Source organism: Coregonus clupeaformis, chromosome 2, assembly GCF_020615455.1.
Source record: "Coregonus clupeaformis isolate EN_2021a chromosome 2, ASM2061545v1, whole genome shotgun sequence".
NCBI lineage: Eukaryota > Metazoa > Chordata > Actinopteri > Salmoniformes > Salmonidae > Coregonus > Coregonus clupeaformis.
The window spans coordinates 18,142,687-18,168,204 of record NC_059193.1 but is presented as its reverse complement, the minus strand read 5'-3'; the positions used below and the strand labels follow the sequence as shown (position 1 = coordinate 18,168,204).

The 25,518-nt window shown below is 45.6% G+C and overlaps 1 protein-coding gene across 1 annotated transcript in view; it reads left to right on the top strand.

The window, feature by feature from the left end:
• The window catches only part of LOC121534037 (phospholipid-transporting ATPase ABCA1), a 55,444-nt gene extending 30,560 nt beyond the window's left edge, over positions 1–24,884 (top strand). Inside the window, exons 8-37 of the mRNA XM_041840474.1 lie at positions 6,549–6,638; positions 10,506–10,749; positions 10,864–11,003; positions 11,146–11,262; positions 12,517–12,711; positions 13,443–13,648; positions 13,841–14,017; positions 14,162–14,384; positions 14,623–14,844; positions 15,117–15,321; positions 15,476–15,589; positions 15,787–15,961; positions 16,087–16,218; positions 16,355–16,632; positions 16,755–17,051; positions 17,166–17,416; positions 17,545–18,110; positions 18,277–18,561; positions 18,705–18,843; positions 18,950–19,194; positions 19,352–19,529; positions 19,852–20,112; positions 20,260–20,383; positions 20,468–20,781; positions 20,892–20,998; positions 21,104–21,380; positions 21,979–22,082; positions 22,975–23,067; positions 23,506–23,749; positions 23,929–24,884. Coding sequence (XP_041696408.1) covers positions 6,549–6,638; positions 10,506–10,749; positions 10,864–11,003; positions 11,146–11,262; positions 12,517–12,711; positions 13,443–13,648; positions 13,841–14,017; positions 14,162–14,384; positions 14,623–14,844; positions 15,117–15,321; positions 15,476–15,589; positions 15,787–15,961; positions 16,087–16,218; positions 16,355–16,632; positions 16,755–17,051; positions 17,166–17,416; positions 17,545–18,110; positions 18,277–18,561; positions 18,705–18,843; positions 18,950–19,194; positions 19,352–19,529; positions 19,852–20,112; positions 20,260–20,383; positions 20,468–20,781; positions 20,892–20,998; positions 21,104–21,380; positions 21,979–22,082; positions 22,975–23,067; positions 23,506–23,749; positions 23,929–24,084 — 6,159 coding nt within the window. The 3' untranslated portion in view covers positions 24,085–24,884. The remainder of the gene's footprint in view (positions 1–6,548; positions 6,639–10,505; positions 10,750–10,863; positions 11,004–11,145; positions 11,263–12,516; positions 12,712–13,442; positions 13,649–13,840; positions 14,018–14,161; positions 14,385–14,622; positions 14,845–15,116; positions 15,322–15,475; positions 15,590–15,786; positions 15,962–16,086; positions 16,219–16,354; positions 16,633–16,754; positions 17,052–17,165; positions 17,417–17,544; positions 18,111–18,276; positions 18,562–18,704; positions 18,844–18,949; positions 19,195–19,351; positions 19,530–19,851; positions 20,113–20,259; positions 20,384–20,467; positions 20,782–20,891; positions 20,999–21,103; positions 21,381–21,978; positions 22,083–22,974; positions 23,068–23,505; positions 23,750–23,928) is intronic.
• The last annotated feature ends 634 nt before the right edge of the window (positions 24,885–25,518 follow it).

Genomic DNA, 25,518 nt, shown 5'->3' with positions numbered 1-25,518 from the left:
TTTCCTTTACACGGATCAGTCGTCCTGGTCCCTTTGCAGAAAAACAGCCCCAAAGCATGATGTTTCCACCCCCATGCTTCACAGTAGGTATGGTGTTCTTTGGATGCAACTCAGCATTCTTTGTCCTCCAAACACGACCGAGTTGAGTTTTTACCAAAAAGTTCTATTTTGGTTTCATCTGACCATATGACATTCTCCCAATCCTCTTCTGGATCATCCAAATGCACTCTAGCAAACTTCAGACGGGCCTGGACATGTACTGGCTTAAGTAGGGGGACACTCAGGATTTGAGTCCCTGGCGGCGTAGTGTGTTACTGATGGTAGGCTTTGTTACTTTGGTCCCAGTTCTCTGCAGGTCATTCACTAGGTCCCCCCGTGTGGTTCTGGGATTTTTGCTCACCGTTCTTGTGATCATTTTGACCCCACGGGGTGAGATCTTGCGTGGAGCCCCAGATCGAGGGAGATTATCAGTGGTCCACAATTGGTGGCTGACTAAATACTTTTTTCCCCCACTGTATATATGTATAATGTGGTATAAATGAGGTTTCTTAATACCGTTCTTAAGTCTATTTCTTAATTCCATTATTTTACTTTTTAGATTTGTGTGTATTGTTGTGTATTGTTAGATATTACTGTACTGTTGGAGCTAGGAACACAAGCATTTTGCTGCACCCGCAATAACATCTGCTAAATATGTGTATGCGATCAATACGATTTGATTTGAGGTAGAAGTTACACTGATCTACAGTCAGATGGTCAGTTTTAGCATAGAAATGTCAGAAGATGCCATTACGAACTTTACACACCACATAAGAGACGTTCCTCCCGTCAGAAGTGATCCACGTCTTTTCTAGGTTATTGCCACCCAGGGCTCTAAGGTCGCATATGCTCCTAAATACTTTGCTGTGCGACCTGACATTTTAATATGAGAGCACCAGTTTGACTACAAAAAAAATCACCCAGAATAATGATTGTGATGATTAGACTTTTCTGTACCGCTGCCTCCGAGTGCCATACTCCGCGGGGCCGGAGAGCAAATCAAGTGCACCTATAGGCCTACGGCTGGCCAATCGAGCGCACAGCAAAGTTGATAGTGTGAGATTTCAAAACTTTAAAATCATGATAAGAGAGATTGTCAACAAATACAGCAAAGCTGTTTTTATGAGTGAGTTCATGTTTACATTTTTATGTGGAATAGACACCGGCTGGAATGCGGTTTTAACCAATCAGCATTCAAATCAAATCAAATCAAATTTTATTTGCCACATTCGCCGAATACAACAGGTGTAGACCTTACAGTGAAATGCTTACTTACAAGCCCTTAACCAACAATGCAGTTTTAAGAAAATAAAAAAAAGTGTTAAGTAAAAAATAGATAAGTAAAAAATAAAAATAGCAAATAATTAAAGAGCAGCAGTAAAATAAAATAACAGTAGGGAGGCTATATACAGGGGGTACCGGTACAGAGTCAATGTGCGGGGGCACCGGTTAGTCGAGGTAATTTTGGTAATATGTACATGTGGGTAGAGTTAAAGTGACTATGCATAGATAATAAACAGAGTAGCAGCAGCATAAAAGAGGATGTGTGTGTGAGGTGGGGGACCAATGTAAATAGTCTGGGTAGCCATGATTAGTTGTTCAGGAGTCTTATGGCTTGGGGGTAGAAGCTGTTAAGAAGCCTTTTGGACCTAGACTTGGCGCTCCGGTACCGCTTGCCATGCGGTAGCAGAGAGAACAGTATATGACTAGGGTGGCTGGAATCTTTGACAATTGTTAGGGCCTTCCTCTGACACAGCCTGGTATAGAGGTCCTGGATGGCAGGAAGCTTGTTCCCAGTGATGTACTGGGCCGTACGCACTACCCTCTGTAGTGCCTTGCGGTCGGAGGCCGAGCAGTTACCATACCAGGCGGTGATGCAACCAGTCAGGATACTCTCGATGGTGCAGCTGTAGAACCTTTTGAGGATCTGAGGACCCCATGCCAAATCTTTTCAGTCTCCTGAGGGGGAATAGACTTTGTCGTGCCCTCTTCACGACTGTCTTGGTGTGTTTGGACCATGATAGTTTGTTGGTGATGTGGACACCAAGGAACTTGAAGCTCTCAACCTGTTCCACTACAGCCCTGTCGATGAGAATGGGGGCGAGCTCAGTCCTGTAGTCCACAGTCATCTCCTTTGTCTTGATCACGTTGAGGGAGAGGTTGTTATCCTGGCACCACACGGCCAGATCTCTGACCTCCTCCCTATAGGCTGTCTCATCGTTGTCGGTGATCAGGCCTACCACTGTTGTGTCGTCTGCAAACTTAATGATGGTGTTGGAGTCGTGCCTGCCCATGCAGTCATGGGTGAACAGGGAATACAGGAGGGGACTGAGCACGCACCCCTGAGGGGCCCCCGTGTTGAGGATTAGCGTGGCAGATGTGTTGTTACCTACCCTTACCACCTGGGGGTGGCCCGTCAGGAAGTCCAGGATCCAGTTGCAGAGGGAGGTGTTTAGTCCCAGGGTCCTTAGCTTAGTGATGAGCTTTGAGGGCACAATGGTGTTGAACGCTGAGCTGTAGTCAATGAATAGCATTCTCATGTAGGTGTTCCTCTTGTCCAGGTGGGAAAGGGCAGTGTGGAGTGCAATAGAGATTGCATCATCTGTGGATCTGTTGGGGCAGTATGTAAATTGGAGTGGGTCTAGGGTTTCTGGGATAATGGTGTTGAAATGAGCCATGACCAGCCTTTCAAAGCACTTCATGGCTACAGACTTGAGTGCTACGGGTCGGTGGAATAGACACCGGCTGGAATGCGGTTTTAACCAATCAGCATTCAGGATTAGACCCACCTGTTGTATAATTACATGTAGAAGCCAAAACATGTGCTTCTACCAACACTGTAGCTGCAATGAATGAGTATCAAAGTGTATCGAAAGGCTTACAACAACTGATCTATTACCGTGTGATCATACCTTAAGTTTTGAAATATAATTTTAAAATGGTCTGAGAAGAATAACATTGGCAGGGCATTGGCGGTGATAATGCATTTGGCCTATAGCCAACTGCACAAACCTCATTGCTACATAACTGTTTTTAATAGGTTAATGTTGCATAGGCTTATGTTTTTATAAGTCATGTAAAAAAAGAAATCTGAGCAGTAGATCTTGGCTTGCATTTTGACTCAGAAAAAGTTAGTGACCACTGCAATAAAGGAATGAATGACTGATCTCTTGATATTCTTGAAGCGACAATGCTACATTTTTCAATGTAATGCATCTCGATAGGAAAACGTTGCTTTTACAAAAGGTAGAAACCTAATATTCCACCAATTACTTTGTCATTTCAGTGACAGGTGTTTGTTTCAAAATTGTAGCCTTTTAAACAATGTCTTTCCAGGGTTATTAGTTTCTAGTGCACAGCATGTGCTTAAAAAGTAGCTAGAATTCATATAGGCCCAATATAGACTTGATCTCAATCAATTAAAAAAGTCAGCTTTTCTGGTGCTCCTAAATTTTATGTTGTGCTCCTACATATTTTTTTTTTGCCCTGCTGCCACCTGGCCACAGGGTCATATAGCCACGGGTTACGTTGACATTTCTCTGGGGTTAATTAACGTGGCTTTGGGCAGACCCTATTGATCAGAACCCTAGTTGTTTTATGGCCCCTTCTAAAAGCTGCTGCTTCCAGAGGAGCTGTGAAACCAACAGAGGCCTTCCAGCAAGGCGAGGACGGCCCAAATGAGTTTAACTGATTTTATCAGCAAATCAGAAACATTCCCTGAGAGGGAGGGGATTTGTTTACGGAGATGGGCTTGACTGAGGCTGATGGCCCTTGGTTGGGAGTGGGAGGAAGTTTTTAACCAGGTAAGCCAGTTGAGAACAAGTTCTCATTTACAACTGCGACCTGGCCAAGATAAAGTAAAGCAGTGCGATAAAAAACAACAACACAGAGTTACATATGGGGTAAACAAAACAGAAAGTCAAAAATACAACAGAAAATACAGTGGGGGAAAAAAGTATTTAGTCAGCCACCAATTGTGCAAGTTCTCCCACTTAAAAAGATGAGAGAGGCCTGTAATTTTCATCATAGGTACACGTCAACTATGATAGACAAATTGAGAGAAAATAATCCAGAAAATTACATTGTAGGATTTTTTATGAATTTATTTGCAAATTATGGTGGAAAATAAGTATTTGGTCACCTACAAACAAGCAAGATTTCTGGCTCTCACAGACCTGTAACTTCTTCTTTAAGAGGCTCCTCTGTCCTCCACTCGTTACCTGTATTAATGGCACCTGTTTGAACTTGTTATCAGTATAAAAGACACCTGTCCACAACCTCAAACAGTCACACTCCAAACTCCACTATGGCCAAGACCAAAGAGCTGTCAAAGGACACCAGAAACAAAATTATAGACCTGCACCAGGCTGGGAAGACTGAATCTGCAATAGGTAAGCAGCTTGGTTTGAAGAAATCAACTGTGGGAGCAATTAGTAGGAAATGGAAGACATACAAGACCACTGATAATCTCCCTCGATCTGGGGTTCCACGCAAGATCTCACCCCGTGGGGTCAAAATGATCACAAGAACGGTGTGCAAAAATCCCAGAACCACACGGGGGGACCTAGTGAATGACCTGCAGAGAGCTGGGACCAAAGTAACAAAGCCTACCATCAGTAACACACTACGCCGCCAGGGACTCAAATCCTGCAGTGCCAGACGTGTCCCCCTGCTTAAGCCAGTACATGTCCAGGCCCGTCTGAAGTTTGCTAGAGTGCATTTGGATAATCCAGAAGAGGATTGGGAGAATGTCATATGGTCAGATGAAACCAAAATATAACTTTTTGGTAAAAACTCAACTCGTTGTGTTTGGAGGACAAAGAATGCTGAGTTGCATCCAAAGTGAAAACCTCCTTCCATCAGCAAGGGCATTGAAGATGAAACGTGGCTGGGTCTTTCAGCATGACAATGATCCCAAACACACCGCCCGGGCAACGAAGGAGTGGCTTCGTAAAAAGCATTTCAAGGTCCTGGAGTGGCCTAGCCAGTCTCCAGATCTCAACCCCATAGAAAATCTTTGGAGGGAGTTGAAAATCTGTGTTGCCCAGCGACAGCCCCAAAACATCACTGCTCTAGAGGAGATCTGCATGGAGGAATGGGCCAAAATACCAGCAACAGTGTGTGAAAACCTTGTGAAGACTTACAGAAAACGTTTGACCTGTGTCATTGCCACCAAAGGGTATATAACAAAGGATTGAGAAACTTTTGTTATTGACCAAATACTTATTTTCCACCATAATTTGCAAATAAATTCATTAAAAATCCTACAATGTGATTTTCTGGAGAAAAAAAATCATTTTGTCTGTCATAGTTGACGTGTACCTATGATGAAACTTACAGGCCTCTCTCATCTTTTTTAAGTGGGAGAACATGCACAATTGGTGGCTGACTAAATACTTTTTTCCCCCACTGTATATATACAGTGTGTGCGAATGTAGTAAATTATGGAGATAAGGCAATAAATAGGCCATAGTGCAAAATAGTTACAATTTCGTATTAACACTGGAATGATAGATTATGCTAACATTTTGTGACGTTTTTGTTAGGTTTGGAGTTCTGTGTTTATTTGGGGGGGTGTTCGGGCACCATTTTATTTCTAGAGGCAAGCCGAAGTTCAGAGCCAAAGTCAACACCCCTTCGTCAGTGATTGGTCAACAGTAGGGATTCTTCAATAATGTCTTTGTTGTCAGTCAATGAGAGACGACTCGTTTTCATGCACATTTTTTCATGTAGAAAAACTGCACCAAACATCTTAGTTAGATGTAAAATTGCGCGACTAAGATCTCCTCTGCAAAAAACTCAAAATGAATGACAGATTTCTTGAGTTATTTTAGATTAATTCTGGCTACGGCATCTAAAAATGGACAAAACGTACTATTGCCACTTTTTTCTCATTTTTCAAGCGAATGTCTTTTCAGGGAATATGCGAGTACACTTGTTCGGTTCGGCTAGCCTTTAGGGACTTTGGAGAAGGGACCTTACCCCTCCCTCGTAGCTAGTTGATATAGTGGGGAGGATCAGTTCTTATCACAACAGAGAGCAAAAAATACTGTCCCACCACAATACAGCCCCCCTCCCCCTCCCATGGTTGTTTTTCTCCACTGAAGACCAAAGCCAGGTGACCTAATTCACTGACGTGCACAGTGCCGAGAACCAAACAAAGCGTAGGGGCCCGGGGAAAAGCAGAGGATCAGAAAGAAGGGGGTAAGCACAGGTGGAGGCATGTTGTTGCTTGTCCCTGTCGACCTACCTCTGGAGATACGTTTGAAAACTAACTGTCGTCAAATAGAGGGTTTGGCCTCAATCTTCAAACGTTAGTCATTCATGAGTATCACTTATCTCTGACTGCAGACTCTATAACCCTGATTGAAAGGGTCCTCCTGTGAAAATCTATGTTATGAAGCTGTGGTGTGGGACTGTGGGGGTGGTTGGTAACCGACAGACTGTCACTGTTTGTCTTTTCTACTGTATGTGTGAATTTACACTTCTTCTCTCCTTCCCACCAACAGAAAGATGTGAGGGCTGACCCTGAAGCTGTCCAGCAAGTGGCCGAGGCTATAGACAACCTTCTGGAGAGCCTGGGGTCCCTGGCCGTTGAGGTGGGCATCACTCTCATCACAACACTAAACACATTTCTGAACTAAAAAGGTTTCTGCTGCTGCTGCCTCATTTCCTGGAAGGCTATCACATGCATTGAAAATAGTCTTACATTTGGTAATTGCGGTTAACCTCATCATTTAGAAGCATTATCAGTTGTTCGATGTGTCACCAGATGGAGATCCACAGAATAAGGCCACTCTTAGCCAAGTGCATTTCCTGGTATTTTGTCCATGTTTAGTTTTATGTCAATCATAATGAGCTCCCCTACCTGGGATCAGCAGCGAAGCAGGTTACTCTTGGCAGGGCCACAGACAGAACAGGCCCTTAGATGTATAGGATGAAAACATCAATGGAGTTTTTTTATCCCATCATTACAAGATGGCCGCCAACAGTAACCCCCCCCCCCCCTCCCCGACCTCATTTCCCCTTACTGTACTTCTTGCATCTGGTCTTCTTTGAAGTTTCACAGCAGAAGAAGAGGCTGGACTAAACCTGTATGTAGCGTTTTGCTGCCCCCTTCAACTCCCTACTGTTTGTTGCCTGATAACCTTCTGACCCAATTTGTTTGGAATCGTCCCCTAGACGTTTGAGCCACAGCTAAATGTCAAGGACAACTGTTTACCAATGTTCTAATGTGATGATAATCACACTTTTCTCATGTGAAAAGATACACGAATAGAATGGGATGGAGGCACTAAACCTATTTCTATGAAGTCAAGTACTATAGGTCTGACACATTTATATGTTTCAGTTTGAACAGGAGAATCTCTCTATTCTTGCTGTGTTCTTGCTATAGTTATACTATCCTCCACAGCAGTAGAAAAGGGCCCTTGTAAGTGACTTGGCAGTAACTGTATAGGTATCCAGTGTCTCTGAGTCCAGATTGAAAGGCTCCTTTTTCCTCGGGAGATAGATGACTGGGAACAGCTGAACAAGTTAGTGGGGTGGTCAGCATTTACCAAAAGGAAAGTCTACTCAAGTTGACTGATTTACACCACGAGGTGAATGCATGCCCCTATGACAACAAACAAGAGGCTTTAAGACTTGCTCGACCTTACCCAAGTATGTTGGCTGTGTTTTCTCAACCAATCAGTGCTCTCTTGAATACTTTGGGGCAATTCCACAGTAACAGTATGATGCTAAGACTCAGATTTGTGTTGCTTTAAAATGTATGTCAAACAAAAAACAATGATTGCAAAGTTAAACAAACCATACAACGATGCACAACGACGACTTTTAAATGTTTTACAAAAACACATTTACTTAAAGAACAGTGCAGACGCAAAGTTTGGTAACAGAATGACGGCACAAACAGCACAAATGTCTCGATTCTCTAAAGCAGAACCCAGAAGCAGACCAGGACAAGGTGAATATAATGAAAGTGAGTATTTATTTACAGATTCAAATGTAGAAGCAGAATAATCCAGGAGACGGAGCGGGCAGCGGAGGTGAGTTGGTGGGAGTGAATAGGCAGATCCAATGATGGCACAGAAGCCACCAACGACCAGGCAGGGGTGGGGTGAATGTTCCGGGAGAATGACTGTAGACAGAGTAAACGAAAGTAAGTACACGGCAAGCAAAAAGTACAGAACAACAAAACTAACTCTAGTAACTTTGAGGCTGATACGCTGACACAACATACTGTTCATGGCTAACGATCCAGCAGGGAATGGATGTCAGGTCAGAGCTTATGAAGAGGTGATAATCAGGACCAGGTGTGCAGATAGCTGATGAGATGCAGGTGCGGGTAATCGAGAGATCTCCCGCCTAGCTTCGTCGCCCGGCAACCAGACAGGGTGCGTTCAGGAACCTTCCGGAAACAGACTCCAAGACAGAAAACAGGCAACTCAGGCAGAAACAGACTCAGGAAGCGGGATTCATGACAACAAACCATCATTCTGTTACCAAACTTTGCATCTGCAATGTTCTTCAAATGTGTTTTTGTAAAATGTTCAGTCTCAGCATCATTCTGTTACCATAGAATTGCCCTTTGCTTACAACAATAAAATAAAATCATTCAAATCAATAAGAATAACCCCTATAAGTATACATTTATTATTATGTCTAAAAACACGTACAGATGTAGGATCTTAATTTTAGCCAGTTTGCTACAGCAGGAACATAATCCTGCAGCAATAAGAAATGTGAATTATTATGTGGATTATAATTAATGGACATTTTTGTAGGGGCTGATACATTTTTCGTGAGTGCAAATCAAGTCAGAAATGTCAAAGTGGAAATTGCAAACTATAGATGCCTTTTTAGAACTCAAATACAGTACAAGTTTGCATTTCCTGCTGTGCATGAACATTCTCAGCAACAAAAGAGTGATCAAATTGAGACCCTACATCTGTATGTTGCACCTGCATACCCATGTCATAAGCTATGTATGAATGTTTATGTAGTGTTTATGAATGCTCTTAACTAAACTACAGTATGGTGTACAGTCTTTAGGGCAATTACACTTAAGAGTTACTGAAACAACCCCAGCACTCTGTAAACACAAACTTTGTTGTTCTTTGTTCCCTGCTAAGCCCAACAATGTATCTGAAGATGTCAAGAAACTCAGAGTTACTATATATGACTTGTCCTGGTTTGGCACATTACCCTGGGGTTATGTATGGGGTATGGACCCTCCTACCCCAACCAACCCCCCACAGACATCTTTAGAGGGGTCCAGAGCTGCTGTCATGTGGTTCTGACTGTTTGTGTGAGAGTTCAGTGTGTACAGCTGTTTCCCCCGCATCTCTCGCGTACACACACACACACACTCCGTTCCCGGTGCGCTGCCCGGGCTAAATTGGAAGCATGTGACTGCCTTCTTGCTGATGTGTCCGTCTGTACGGAGAGGAGGGAAGGGGAGGGGCTGACTGGCATGTATGTAACCACATTGTCAAATAGGCTCTGGGAGAGTCGCCAGTCGCCGGGAACACCTCTCTTCCCCTCCGCCCCAGTGATGAATGACCGAGAGTCATCTTTTCCCTCTAGCACTTATTTTGTTCCCTCATGCTGGGTGAGGATACCAGCGTTAGAGAGAGAGAATAATTAGGGTAGAAATAGAGAGTGAGGTCTGTTGTTGTGTTTTCAATGCTCCTAGTCTGCTCAGAGTCTCTCCCTTTTTATAATCCGGTATCAAGATCAAATTGTGACCAGAAATGCAAGGCAGCAAAATCAGGTTGTTGTAAAATGCTCTCGTCAGCCGAACTAAGAACCAAGGTAGCCAATAGCATAATAGATCAATAAAGCATTAATACACGAGGGGGTGTGATTTATGGTGGTTTTAGCATGGCTGTGCTGAGGTCATTGTACTCCTGAGTGGCGCAGTGGTCTAAGGCACTGCATCGCAGTGCTAACTGTGCCACTAGAGATCCTGGTTCGAATCCAGGCTCTGTCGCAGCCGGCCGCGACCGGGAGACTCATGGGCGGCGCACAATTGGCCCAGCGTCGTCCAGGGTAGTGGAGGGAATGGCCGGCAGGGATGTAGCTCAGTTGATAGAGCATGGCGTTTGCAACGCCAGGGTTGTGGGTTCGATTCCCACGGGGGGCCAGTATAAAAATAAAAAAAATGTATTCACTAACTGTAAGTCGCTCTGGATAAGAGCGTCTGCTAAATGACGTAAATGTAAAATGTAAATGTCATAGGTAGAAGGTGAAGCCTAAAGTATCAATCTATCCACACACGGAAGTAATTCCATCACACTGACAAGTTGCCTCATAACAATATGTATCCATCTCACCATGTCAACAAGCTGGTCTCAAATCACAATGAACTGCTCCAAGTCCAGGTCACAGTCCCACCTGCATCCTACAAGATGACCCCTCCTGACCCCATTTGCTAACATCACAACCCCTTGTGTCTCAATTAGCTGGCCAGCATGAAGAGTTGGAGCGACCTGCGTAACGAGATCATCTTCCTCACTGAGAACGCAACGTCCTCCCCCAGCCACATGTACCAGGCCGTGTCACGCATCGTCTGCGGCCACCCCGAGGGCGGCGGACTAAAGATCAAGTCCCTCAACTGGTACGAGGACAGCAACTACAAGGCCCTGTTCGGCAACCACAACACAACCGACGGGGAGGAACCCATCTCTGCCTACGACAACACATCCAGTAAGCAACTTCTCCTTCATGGTTATCTATTCCCTGATTGCCAAACTGTTTCGAGGATTGTTGTGACATCCTGGTCTAGACCTGACGTCATTGTTCCTTCTGTGACCCCTCCAGCTCCATACTGCAACGCAATGATGAGGAACATGGAGTCCAGCCCCGTGTCCAGGATGATCTGGCAGGCCCTGAAGCCTCTGCTCATGGGCAAGATCCTGTACACCCCCGACACCCCCGCCACACAGAAGATCATCCACGAGGTGTGTAGCAGTCATACTATACAACTTAGCTACAGGATATTGCTCCATTTCATCCAGAGTTCATTTCTGTGTTAAGAGGTAGTTTTGCTTTAGCTTGTCTTAAGCAAAACACTAACTGTCCTACTCTCGTCCTCTCCTGCAGGTGAACAGAACGTTCCAGGAGCTGGGGGTCCTCAGAGAGCTGGGGGGCATGTGGGAAGAGGTGAGGCCCAAGGCCTGGACCTTCATGGAGAGCAGCGAACAGATGGACCTAGTAAGGGTATGTCTGACTAATCTGTTGTCTCTACTACAGCCAACATCACTCTTACACTGAGTGTACAAAACATTAGAAACACCTGCTCTTTCCATGACATAGACTGACCAGGTGAATCCAGGTAAAAGCTATGATCCCTTATTGATGTCACTTGTTAAATCCACTTAAATCAGTGTAGATGAAGGGGAGGAGACAGGTTAAAGAAGGATTTGTAAGCCTTGAGACAACCATAAAGCAGGTGAATGGGCAAGACCAGGGGTGTCAAACTCATTCAATGGAGGGCCTAGTGTTAAGACCTAGACAACCAGGTGAGGGGAGTTCTTTACTAATTAGTGACATTAATTCATCAATCAAGTACAAGGGAGGAGCGAAAACCCGCAGACGAATTGAGGCTGTTTTGAGGGGGGGGTGCAACTCAATATTAGGAAGGTGTTCCTAATGTTTGGTATACTATATTGGCCTCATTGTGAAATCCCTGAGCGGTTTCCTTCCTCTTCGGTAACTGAGTTAGGAAGTGACTGGGTTTATTGGTACACCATCAATGTCTGCTTTTTTATTTTTACCCAGTTACCAATAGGCACCCTTCTTTGCGAGGCATTGGAAAACCTCCCTGGTCTTTGTGGTTGAATCTGTTTTTGAAATTCACTGCTCGACTGAGGGACCTTATAGATAATTGTATGTGTTGGGTACAGAGATGAGGTAGTCATTCAAAAATCATGTTAAACACTATTATTGGACACAGAGTGAGTCCATGCAACTTATTATGTGATTTGTTTATTTAGGCTTGCCATAACAATGGGGTTGAATACTTATTGACAAACATTTCTAAAAACATAATTCCACTTTGAAATTATGGGGTATTGTGTGTAGGCCATTAACACAAAATCTCAATTTAATCTATTTTAAATTCAGGCTGTAACACAACAAAATGTGGAAAAAGTCAAGTGGTGTGAATACTTTCTGAAGACACTCTATGTTACCCTTGTAGAGCACCGTCGTAGAATACCTTTAATATTTTATTGAAAGTTTTGAAAATATTTTGGCTTATAGAATGGCATCAGTACAGAGTAACTCAGAGACACACCCAGGACATGACATAGTAACATAGCAAAACAAGAAGATACATGATTATAAGTAACATGGTGGTAAGCAGCTCTTTCAGATGGTCAACACTGGCATCTTGTGGAAGGATGCGGGACGGTGCCACAAAGTCCTCAGCCACTCACAGCTACTTTCCTGCTCTTCCCCCCTCTCTCCCAGACCCTACTGAAGAACAATGGCACCGCCAGCTTCTTCACCACCCAACTGGCGGGCACCGAGTTGACCGTGGAGGACGTGTCCAACTTCCTGACCAAACATTCAGAGGACACGCGTCCCCACGGCACCGCCTTCACCTGGAGGGAAGTCTTCAACGAGACGGACCAGGCCATCATGAGCATATCCCGCTTCATGGAGGTCAGTGTCTCTCTTTCTTTGTCTGGCTGTCTGTCTGTCCGTCCGGCTGTCTGTTCGTTTGTCTCTGTCTGTCTGGATCTCTTAGTCACTTTCTCAGCCCCAGTAATAAAAAATCCCTTTCTGGTGAAGTCACTATTCAGCACCTTCTGCAATACATACTAATTGCATCTGAGGAAACAGTAGTCAGTGTGGCAGCCATTTTACTTTGTCCCAACCTCTTCCACTGTATGATGGGAAATGACAAAGAAAAACACAGTTCGACCAGTTAGCTATGAACCTGACGAACTTTCCATTTAAAGCCTCCCCATCCCTCCTTTCAGCATGTGAATGGATCTACTTCAATGGAAAACATTTACATTTAAGTCATTTAGCAGACGCTCTTATCCAGAGCGACTTACAGTTAGTGAGTGCATACATTATTTTTTGTATTTTTCATACTGGCCCCCCGTGGGAATCAAACCCACAACCCTGGCGTTGCAAACGCCATGCTCTACCAACTGAGCTACATCCCTGCCGGCCATTCCCTCCCCTACCCTGGACGACGCTGGGCCAATTGTGCGCCACCCCATGGGTCTCCCGGTCGTGGCCGGCTACGACAGAGCCTGGATTCGAACCAGGATCTCTGCGATGCAGTGCCTTAGACCACTGCGCCACTCGGGAGGCACACTCAGTAGTCCTGGCCAAGACCAGATGAGGATAGGCCTTTAACAGATGTGTTTGTTTGTTTACAGTGTGTAAACCTGGATAAGATGGAGCCCGTGGCCAATGAGGAAAGGATGGTCAACAAATCCATGGCACTCCTGGACGATAGGAAGTTCTGGGCAGGGATCGTGTTTCCCAACTTTGAGGCCAACAGCTCTGAACTGCCGGCCATTGTCAACTACAAGATCCGTATGGACATTGATAATGTGGAGCGCACCAACAAGATCAAAGACGGGTATGTTGATTCAAAGCTCCCCAATCTACCTACTAGATGTATTGGACAGTGTTTTATGTCTGTGCCATTGGGGCCATTTTGAACATTAACTTTAAACTTTATGTTTTGTTGGTTAAAGAAGAATTGGATGTGAACCTTGTAAGAGGTTTACAGAAGGGGAGTTTGAGCATTGCTTTTGCTCTCTCATTACAGATATTGGGACCCCGGTCCTCGTGCCGACCCCTTTGAGGACCTGCGCTACATCTGGGGCGGCTTCTCTTACCTCCAGGACATCATCGAGCACAGCATCATCACAGTAGTGACTGGCGCCAAGGAGAAGACGGGAGTCTACATCCAACAGATGCCCTACCCCTGCTATGTGGACGACATGTGAGTCACACCAAGCAGGATTTGACCTTATTCACCGCCTTTAGACCTGGAATCTGTCTTGAATGGCAGCATACCACAAGCTTAACTGCAAGGCTTCAAAATGGCTTCCATTTCCTCCTTTGACCTCTGACCTCTGTCCTCCAGCTTCCTGCGGGTGATGAGTCGCTCTATGCCCCTCTTCATGACCCTGGCCTGGATGTACTCTGTGGCCATCATCATCAAGAGTGTGGTTTACGAGAAGGAGGCGAGGCTCAAGGAGACCATGAGGATCATGGGATTGGACAACGGCATCCTGTGGTTCAGCTGGTTCATCAGCAGCCTCATCCCCCTGCTTATTTCCGCCAGTCTGCTGGTGGTGCTGCTCAAGGTACTGCATACCAGGATTTAGCATGAAGACAATGTTTTGCATTGCGCTATTTCACTGATATCAGTATTGCAATGTTTCAGTGATATCGGTATCGCGATAATAGCTTTTATTGATATTTCATGTTGACGTGGGCCTTGACTCGATCAGACAGTGAATTTTATATCACGATAATTGTATCATGTTCATCCCAACTATTAACTAACCATTGAGCATCCTCTTCTCTCTCTCCTACTATCAGATGGGGAACTTGCTGCCATACAGTGACCCCGGTGTCATCTTCCTGTTCCTGGGTTCCTTCGCCGTGGTAACCATCATGCAGTGCTTCCTCATCAGCACCATGTTTGCCCGTGCCAACCTGGCGGCGGCCTGTGGGGGTATCATCTATTTCACCCTCTACCTGCCCTATGTCCTCTGTGTGGCCTGGCAGGACTATGTGGGCTTTGGGGCAAAAATAGTCGCTGTGAGTCACGCTTTTATATGTAGTAGATATTTTGAGTTGGTGGTTGTCCACGTTACATTATATAAGAGGAGCTGCTGTCATTAAGAAGTACAGTGTCACTACAAATAGGGCAGCGTTTTCTTCGAGACACGTTTGGAATTTGACTGTCTCTTTTGACACATCACTGACTTTTTCGGCTAATGGTTACCTCCTCAGGCTCAGCATCTTATTGGCATTGGTGTTGTATGTGATATTAAACCCCTCTCTCTCCTTCTCTCGCTCTCTCTGTACAGAGCCTGCTGTCCCCAGTGGCCTTTGGCTTTGGCTGTGAGTACTTTGCCCTGTTCGAAGAGCAGGGCATCGGCATCCAGTGGAACAACCTGTTCAACAGCCCCATGGAGGAGGACGACTTCAGCCTGACCACCGCCATCATCATGATGTACTTCGACTCCTTCCTCTACATGGTGATGACCTGGTACATCGAGTCCGTCTTCCCCGGTAGGTGCCCGTGAACTGAACTATTCCACTATAGTGGATTTGTTTGGGTCCCAATTTGATAGGCTTTATGATGAGGCCATTTGCATTGTATTGTATTGCATTGTTTTGTTGTTTGGGTTGTCTAAATGTATGTGTTTGTTGTGGTCTCCTTCAGGTCAGTATGGTATTCCCAGGCCCTGGTGCTTCCTCTTCTCCAAGTCCTACTGGTTTGGAGAAGGAGACAACAGGAAGACTGACTTCAGTCAGAACAAGAGAAGGAACTGTGAAGGTAAAAACCAGATTTAACGCTGATGCAGAGCAACTGAGTATCCACAGGGTGGTGATATAGATCTGGCAAAAATGTGTTGCCAGAGAATGGTTGTGAGAGCAAATTAATTGGAGTAGTTGTGTGTGTTTTCAAGCAAAGGAAAATGGGATGGTCATTGTACCCCATTTGATGGACATGATGTTGTGTTGTGTCTTCAGCTGTCTGTATAGAGGAAGAGCCAGCCCACCTGAAACCTGGCGTCTTCATAGAGAACCTAGTCAAGGTGTACCCGCACGGGAAGAAGCTGGCTGTGGACGGGCTGACTCTGGGCTTCTACGAGGGACAGATCACCTCTTTCTTGGGCCACAACGGAGCAGGGAAAACCACCACCATGTAAGTGCAATAACGTGCAAGTAGTACCATCTGAACAAAAGCCCATACATGTATAACTGAGTTGAATGTGACGTTGATACAATTTTAATGGAGTAATCTAATATTTGCATCTTTGTCTTATCCAGGTCGATTCTAACGGGACTGTTTCCCCCTACCTCTGGCACTGCTTACATCATGGGCAAAGACATCCGATCGGAGCTGAGCGCTATTCGACAGAGTCTGGGTGTTTGTCCACAGCACAACGTTCTCTTCAGCATGTAAGTGTTCCCAATCCATCATATTAACAACCAGTTTTTACAGAAAGTTAATTCCAATGACCAAAATAATTTAAGTAAATAGTTACATTGTTTTCTTATGAGCGGTTGTTGTGTGGTCGTTTTGGGGTTTGACCAGGCTGACTGTCGAGGAGCACATCTGGTTCTACGCTCGTCTGAAGGGTCTATCTGAGGAACAGGTGAAGTCTGAGATCGAACAGATCCTGATAGACACTGGCCTGCCACACAAACGCACTTCCAGGACCAGCACACTTTCTGGAGGGATGCAGAGGAAGCTCTCTGTGGCTCTAGCCTTCGTCGGGGGGTCAAAGGTTGTGATTTTGGACGAGCCCACCGCTGGGGTCGACCCTTACGCCCGCAGGGGCATCTGGGACCTCCTGCTCCAATATCGTCAAGGTAACCACTAACTCCTTAACTATTTTTATAATCTATGTTTAAGAAACTACTGACGAAATGAAACCATTTAGCTGTGGGGGGAGTTCTGTGTAATAACTGACTGTTTCCCTCCTCCTCTCTAGGTCGTACCATCATCCTCTCCACCCACCACATGGATGAGGCGGACATATTGGGCGACCGCATCGCCATCATCTCCCATGGCAAGCTGTGCTGTGTGGGCTCCTCCCTCTTCCTGAAGAACCAGCTGGGTACAGGCTACTATCTGACCCTGGTCAAGAAGGGCCCAGAACCTTCCCTCAGCTCCTTCCACAACTCCTCCAGCACCGTCTCCTTCACTAAGAAGGAGGAGGATTGTCCCTCTGAGAGCAGCTCTGACGCAGGCCTTGGCAGCGAACACGAGAGCGAAGCGGCCACCATCGGTAAGCATTTGACACATCATATGACAAAAAAATTGGCCATTGCAATACAGCACATGTTATGTTGTCATATGAATGACCTTTGTTTATGACACTCAACCTTTGTGCAACCCATAGAAACTGCCCAGGCTGCATCCATCTGTGAAAGTGCCTTCGTGCCCCCCGACGTCTCCCTGATCTCTAGCCTGATCTTCAAGCATGTCCCAGCCGCCCGCATGGTAGAAGACCTGGGCCACGAGCTCACCTACGTACTGCCCTACGGCGCCGCCAAGGACGGAGCCTTCGTGGAGCTCTTCAAGGACATGGACAACCGCCTCCCCGACCTAGGCATCTCCAGCTACGGTGTCTCCGACACCACCCTGGAAGAGGTACGGCTGGAATTGATCGTTGAATAGATAATGTGTTGGATTTATATAGTGTGCTTTTCGTGAAAGGGCTTAACATTTCATAGGGGAATAGTGTGATTGATTCCTTTCTTTTATGTCTCATTATGTAGATTTTCCTGAAAGTGGCAGAGGACAATGGAGTTGACACTGAAGTCCCCTCTGATGGTACTCTCCCTATGCCCAGACGTCGTAGACATCATGCCTTTGGTGGAGGAAATGCCTTCGGTGGAGACCACCAGAGCTGCCTTAGACCCCAGATAGACGACGACAACAATGAACATAACGACTCGGACGCAGACCCAGAATCCAGAGAGATAGACTTCCTGAACGGCTCGGACGGTAAAGGCTCCTACCAGGTGAAAGGCTGGAGTCTGAAGAGGCAGCAGTTTGTCGCCTTGATATGGAAGAGGTTCCTGTACGCTCAACGCTCCAGAAAAGGTTTCTTTGCTCAGATTGTGCTCCCTGCAGTGTTCGTTTGCGTCGCCCTGGTCTTCAGTCTCATCGTCCCGCCCTTTGGAAAGTACCCCAGTCTGGAGCTGCAGCCGTGGATGTATGAAGAACAGTCCCTCTTCATCAGTGATGACGCCCCTGAAGATGCCAGCACACAACGGTTATTGAGTGCCCTCACCGAAGGCCCTGGGTTTGGAACGCGTTGCATGGAAGGACAGCCTATAACGTGAGTCTCAATATGCCAGGGTTGAATAAAATAGCTATTTGTTAGTTTCCATTCGCACCATTTCTCCTGTCTTTAAGTAAATAAACATGACGGATAGGGCATATTTTCAATGTTCTTTTGGAGATAAGGACTCTCAATCTCTCTCTCCCTCCTCCCTCTCTCTCAGTGACACTACCTGTACGATGGGTGATGAGGACTGGTCCACACCGGAGGTCCCGGAGACCCTTCTGGAACTGTTCCGCATGGGCAACTGGACCATGGAGGAGCCGTCCCCCACATGCACCTGCAGCTGTGACGGCCGCAAAAAAATGCTCCCTGAGTGTCCTACTGGAGCCGGAGGACTGCCACCACCCCAGATGAAGATCAGCGAGACAGACACCCTGCAAAACCTGACCGGCAGAAACATCTCTGACTACCTAGTGAAGACCTATGCAGAGATCATTGGGAAAAGGTATAACTTTCATATATTGCATATCTTTTATCCCTCTAATAACAATGTTATGATATAGCATGTACAATAATTGAGTTATACAAGTATTTTTGTCCAGCCTAAATTGACATTCAATAATAATGCTTAATTTGATATTTTCACAGTTTGAAGAACAAGATCTGGGTGAATGAATTTAGGTACGGTGGCTTCTCATTGGGCGCCAGGAGCACTCAGGTCCTCCCCCCAGCTGGCGAGGTTGATGACGCCATCGCTCGAGTGAGGAAGATTTTCGAATTGGAGAAGGTGAGACTTCCATTCATTCATTCCCACATTCACTATACCTCGGTTCCTGCCACTGAACACAACATCACTGCCACCAATCTAAACCATTGTTATTCTTTGTTTTCAGGGTGCAGCCACAGACCGATTCCTGGAGAGCTTGTCTAGCTTCATCAATGGTCTGGACACCAAGAACAATGTCAAGATTTGGTTCAACAACAAGGGGTGGCACAGCATTGGAGCCTTTCTCAACGTGATGAACAATGGCATCCTGCGCGCCAACCTGCCCCCTGGCCAGGACCCCAGCAAGTTTGGCATCCGCACCTTCAACCACCCGCTCAACCTCACCAAGGAGCAGCTGTCCCAGGTGGCACTGTATGTACCCACGCCACAGGCATCTTGGAACAATGACATCACTGAAGTCACTTACCTAGTTCATGTAAATTACCTAGTAGAATGTGGAATTTGTAAAGTGTGCCCAGTATATTCTCCTTTCTGTGTCCACGGACCACCTAACCCCCCCTCTCTGTAGGATGACCACCTCAGTGGACGTGCTGGTGTCCATCTGCGTGATCTTCGCCATGTCCTTCGTCCCAGCCAGCTTCGTAGTCTTCCTCATCCATGAGAGAGTGAGCAAGGCCAAGCACATGCAGTTCATCAGCGGCGTGCAGCCCCTGCTTTACTGGACGGCCAACTTCATCTGGGATATGGTGAGAACGCATAGTGTTACCCTTTCTATGAGCTTATAATATAAACTCCAACGCGAAAGGTACTGTTTACTTGAATTTTAGTCATGTCAGCACGATGTAACAGCACTTTTTTTTGTTTTTCTTCCTCTCTCAGTCCACTCAAACTTTTCTTCTTTATTTCCCATGGGCTTCTCCTGAGTGCCCCCTAGTGGATGGAATACCACTGTATTAAGCCCCTTACAATAGCATTTAGAAGCTTTTTTCTACGAGTGTTAAAGCGCTACATGAACATAATTTGTTTTATTGATTGACTGCTAACCTTGTCATCTCGTTTGTGTTGCAGTGTAACTACATCGTCCCGGCGACGCTCGTCATCATCATCTTCGTGTGCTTCCAACAAAAGGCCTACGTGTCGTCCACCAACCTGCCAGTGCTGGCTTTGCTGCTGCTCCTCTATGGCTGGTCCATCACTCCTCTGATGTATCCGGCATCCTTCTTCTTTAAGATCCCCAGCACGGCCTATGTGGTGCTCACCTCCGTCAACATCCTCATCGGCATCAACGGCAGCATCTCCACCTTCGTCATGGAGCTCTTCGGAAATAACGTAAGCGACACCACACATTGGCTACATAACGTGGTATGCTCATCCTAACCTAAGGAAGCCATATTGTAAAAAAAGAAATAAAGAAGATAATTTGTTAATAATCCACTTACCTGGTGACATAAAGGGTTAAATATTCCTCCTCTTCAGGAGATTGGAGGTATCAATGACATCCTGAAGAACGTGTTGCTGATCTTCCCTCACTTCTGTCTGGGCCGAGGCCTCATCGACATGGTGAAGAACCAGGCCATGGCCGACGCTCTGGAGAGATTCGGTAAGAACTGCATTTCCCATTACCCATTTCTCTATGCAATTCAACGTAGAGGTGTCTTTTGAAACACACTCCGCCTGTACACAGGTGAGAACCGCTTCCGATCCCCTCTGGAGTGGGACATGGTGGGCAAGAACCTGTTTGCCATGGCCGTGGAAGGAGTGGTCTTCTTCATCATCACCGTCCTCATCCAGTACCGCTTCTGCATCAAGCCCATTAACCTGCACACCAAGCTCCCTCCGGTGGGCGAGGAGGACGAGGACGTGGCCAGAGAGAGGCAGAGGATCGTCAACGGACTGGGACACGGAGATATCCTGGAGCTCCGACAGCTCACCAAGGTCTACAAGAGGAAGCAGAAGCCGGCTGTAGACCGTCTGTGTGTGGGCATCCCTCCTGGCGAGGTAAGATTAGATCATTTAATCTAGTAAATACACAATGCAATGACATGCAATCTCTTTCAATCTCCTTGTATATTTGAACACTGATATTAACTCTCTTTCTTATCTCTCAGTGCTTTGGCCTCCTGGGTGTGAACGGAGCTGGAAAGACCACCACTTTCAAAATGCTGACAGGAGACTCCATAGTCACGAGTGGAGAGGCTTTCCTGGCTGGAAAAAGGTGAAGCAGCCATTTTGTGCCAGAGATGACACACTAGGTATTACAGTAGAGAGGTTCAGCAGTGAGTCTAAATGTGAGATGAACTGACTTCTTTTGCTTTGGCAGTATACTGCGGGAGATAGACGAGGTGCACCAGAACATGGGCTACTGCCCCCAGTTTGACGCCATCAACGACCTGCTGACGGGAAGAGAGCACCTAGAGTTCTACGCCGTCCTGCGTGGCGTGCCCGAGAAGGAAGTATGCGATGTTGCTGAATGGGGCATCCGTAAGCTGGGCCTAGTAAAGTATGTGGACAAGGCAGCAGGAAGCTACAGCGGAGGAAACATGAGGAAACTCTCCACTGCCATGGCCATGATAGGAGGACCACCCGTTGTGTTCCTGGTACGCACTATGTCCCAACACACACACACACACACACACATACACACAAACACACATACACACAAACAGAGACTTACATAAACTGTAAACACCAACACATGGTGTAACTAACGCAAGGGGATCAGACCGGTTGCACCAGCTTCGCAGTGACCTCAATGTGAAATATCAAGTGACCTCTAAATCAGATGACTGGTGTTTAATTGTTCTCCCGGTGGGGATTGCAGCTGCAAGGGTTGTGTAACGAGGGTTAGATTACAATTCTCCCGCTGGCACGCCACAGTCCTCTCAAAGGGTTCCTGGAAAATTGTATGCTTTTGTTTTGCTCCTATTGGGCTGCAGAGAGATCAGCTGTTGATGTTGTTTCAAACTGAGAGAGGGATAAATGGAGGAGGCAGAGACAGAACCAGAGCGATAGACATCGAGAGAAAAGGGAGGGAGAAAGAAACCAAGAGAGAAAGCAAGTGCTTAGCATTTGTCATCGCATAATTCAGCACTAGGAGGACCATGATGCCTTGCTTCCCCCTGCTGCTGGTCTTCTCTGTGTGTTTCCTGCTCAACCTGTGGGCCAACCTCAACCTGGCTGTGCTCTTTGTGACAGGACGAGCCCACCACTGGGATGGACCCCAAAGCACGCAGGGCCTTATGGAACTGCATCCACAGCGTCATCAAGGAGGGACGCTCCGTGGTGCTCACCTCGCACAGGTAACCAGAAACACCTTAACACCTCAGCCATGCTAGGCAAAAAGCTAACATTTACATTTTAGTCATTTAGCAGACGCTCTTATCCAGAGCGGCTTACAGTTAGTGAGTGCATACATTTTTCATACTGGCCCCCCGTGGGAATCGAACCCACAACCCTGGTGTTGCAAGCGCCATGCTCTACCTTCTGAGCTACAGGAGGGCCAGTATAGCTAACTGCTATACTTTGAAATGCATGGTTGTTGTTGCTGTTGATTGGTATAGGCTGCGGTTAGGAAAACCTCATTAGCACTATGGAGCCCAGGGATTGGCAACTTTGATGGAGGTGGGGGCCACAAAAATATCTGGACTCATCAGGAGGGGCCGCAGTTGCTTGCGTGTCTGCGTACCCACATCCATACCCTCCCCCCACACTGCGAGCAAAACATTTTAGTGGCTCCCTCTCTTGACAGCGGAGAGAAATTTAAGTTTTTTAGTTAATTTCCTGCAATTCTACAAATTTTTTCATAGGGTGGAGAGAAATGTATGCAGTTTTTAATATGATATCTGAGTGAGACAGACTAACAAAATCAATGGGGGCCTCCCAGCTGGTTATTCAAGTTTAGATAGCTGGCAGTTAAACTAACTTAGCAATCTAAAAGATTTTAGCTGACATGGGCTAATTGAGTGACTATCAGTGACTGACATAACAAGAGAAAAACTGCAGATGCACAACAACATTTCTAAATTGCACCTTGTGTATCCTTCTATTCTAACCCTCAACAGTAAGTTGAGACCTCGACTGAGTTCCAAAATTGATACTGACATAGTTCAACCTTTGCCGGGATGTGGTTTCTAGTTCAGCAGTACTTTTACACAGTATCTAATGTCTGTGTCTGCCATTTTGTGTCTTCAGTATGGAGGAATGTGAGGCCCTGTGCACCAGAATGGCCATCATGGTCAATGGCAGGTTCCGCTGCTTGGGGAGCGTTCAGCATCTAAAGAACAGGTAAGATGACAAGTCCATTCACTGGTGCATATAAAGCAAGCCAATACCTACAAAGTTATGACTTTCAATAAGTTGGCACAAATTATAAATTGATTATACAACGGGTGGGTCTAACCCTGAATGCTAATTGGTTAAAACCGCATTCCAGCCAGTGTCTATTCCACAAGTTACCACCGGCTAAATCTATGACGTTAAAATACCTATTTACTCTGTTCCATCTGACTGCGCAATCCACTGTCTCATCAGCCCAGCCAAGCAATTTATAAACTTGATCTCCACTATAAAAAGCATCTAGACATTATCGACTTCATCTCGGGCCTAACAACACCCGTGCCGATATATCCTCCAAACACCGGCTTCTCTGGCATTCTCACTTAATTATAATATGCTCATCTTGTTTTGTTTTTATTTTCTCCTTCCTTCCCTCCATCTCTCCAGGTTCGGAGACGGCTACACCATCATTCTGCGTGTGGCGGGGCCGGACCCTGACCTGCCGCCGGTGATGAAGTTCATTGAGAGTGAGCTGCCGGGCAGCACCCTGAAGGAGAAGCACAGGAACATGCTGCAGTACCAGCTGTCCTCCTCTCTCACCTCCCTGGCACATATCTTCAGCATCCTGGCCAAGAACAAGAACCTGCTCCGGATAGAGGACTACTCTGTGTCACAGACCACACTGGACCAGGTAAGACGCCATCCATCACTGACTAAAGGCTTTGTGGTCAAAATGTATTTTCGTTGAAAATATCATTACTTTTGGATTACAGCACCATGCATTTGCACCTTTCTGTATGTTCTTTGATTGGTCGACTGGATTGGAATGTACAGTGATGACAGCTGACTCTTTTGTCTCTTCTTTACCAGGTGTTTGTGAACTTTGCCAAGGACCAGAGTGACGATTACCACTCAAAAGACAATTCAGTAAAGCGCAAAGAGGCGGTGGTGGACATTACCCCGCTCAGCTCGCGGCAGGCTGAAGAGAAGCTAGCCGAGGAGAGGCTAAAGGAGAGCTTGGTGTGAGCGGGCGGACACCATCTTCCACCCACAACTGGAACCTAAACCCACAAACAGTGTTGGACTGAGTTTGCTTCTCTGTACTATTACAGTAGTGTTTTAATACTTGTTTTAATTCTTCAGCCAGAGGTGTTGCCTTCGGAAGGGCCTGGCTGGAAAGCTCAATGCAAGTCAATGCAAAGTTTCCCACTCATACTGAAGCGAGTTGGGGCCCAGGAGGGCCCCTCGCAATAGTCATTAAGGAGAAAGAAAAAGTATTAAACTTGAATAACTGCCATAATTGTATCATGTGCTTCAGCAGATGTTAGGCTGTGGCGGTGTATATTTTTGTGGAAACTGCGATATTTTCTACTTTGTGTAATTCCAACTGGTTTCTACCAATGAAAATTCAGGGTCTGTTTCTTTCTGTTTTGTGTTCCAATACCAGAATTACATGATGAAGAAACCCAATCATTTCCATGGCCAATCTGAATTTCTTCTGTTTGATTTATGTTTTTAAAGATGTACCTTTTATTTATATATGTAAATTGATCATGAATATATAAACAATATTTTTTTTTTATTATGTTTGGCTGAGTCCATTGTGGCATTACTGTAATCATGAATGTTCTTCCTTCTTTTAGTTCAGTAGTGGACTCAGCCATTTTGAAACACACCAATCAGTGACTAAGTACACTTTTCAATGTATACTACGCAAAGTACTGTACCAGTTTTAAAAAAGGAAACAATAGATTTTATAGCTTTTTTAAAAGAAAATGAAAAGATTTGTTTGGGTGTTAAGACTATCAGTTTGCAATGAATACCTCAACATACATACCACAGTGCCCTGACAGACAAATCAACTGTTTGAATGACACTATTTTCACTGCCTAACCACTAGCAGAGAACAGAAACATCCCCTCAATGGGTTGATAATAGGAAATCAAATGACATGATCATGCCTACTGTAAGGTGGCAGGTAGCCTAGCGGTTAAGAGCATTTCGGTTACTGGTTTGAATCCCTGAGCCAACTAGGTGAAAAAGATGTCTGTGCCCTTAAGCAAGGCACTTACCCTAAATGCTCCAGTAAGTCGCTCTGTACAAGAGCGTCTGCAAAACATATATATGTTTTTTTCAAAGCTGACAGTGCCGAGTCAGTTTTTTATTTCTGGCATAAAGTGTGACCTGTGGGCTTGTCCTGTATCTGCAAAGACTGATGCAGTCAAGTGCCATTTATTGTGAAATTAATAAATGGTCCTTTGGGTAAAAAGTGTCAGTATTTCGAAACACAAAGCTTGCCTGAAATGAGGCTAGTTCGACATTTCAAGCACTTTATTTGTGGTGTTAATTTGAATATTTTTTTGCACGGGAATTTCCACAGACCATGTATACAATCGTTTATTGTTCTACCAAGAAAATGTACTTTATTTAATAGCCGTTTACGTTTTTAATGTATTGAGA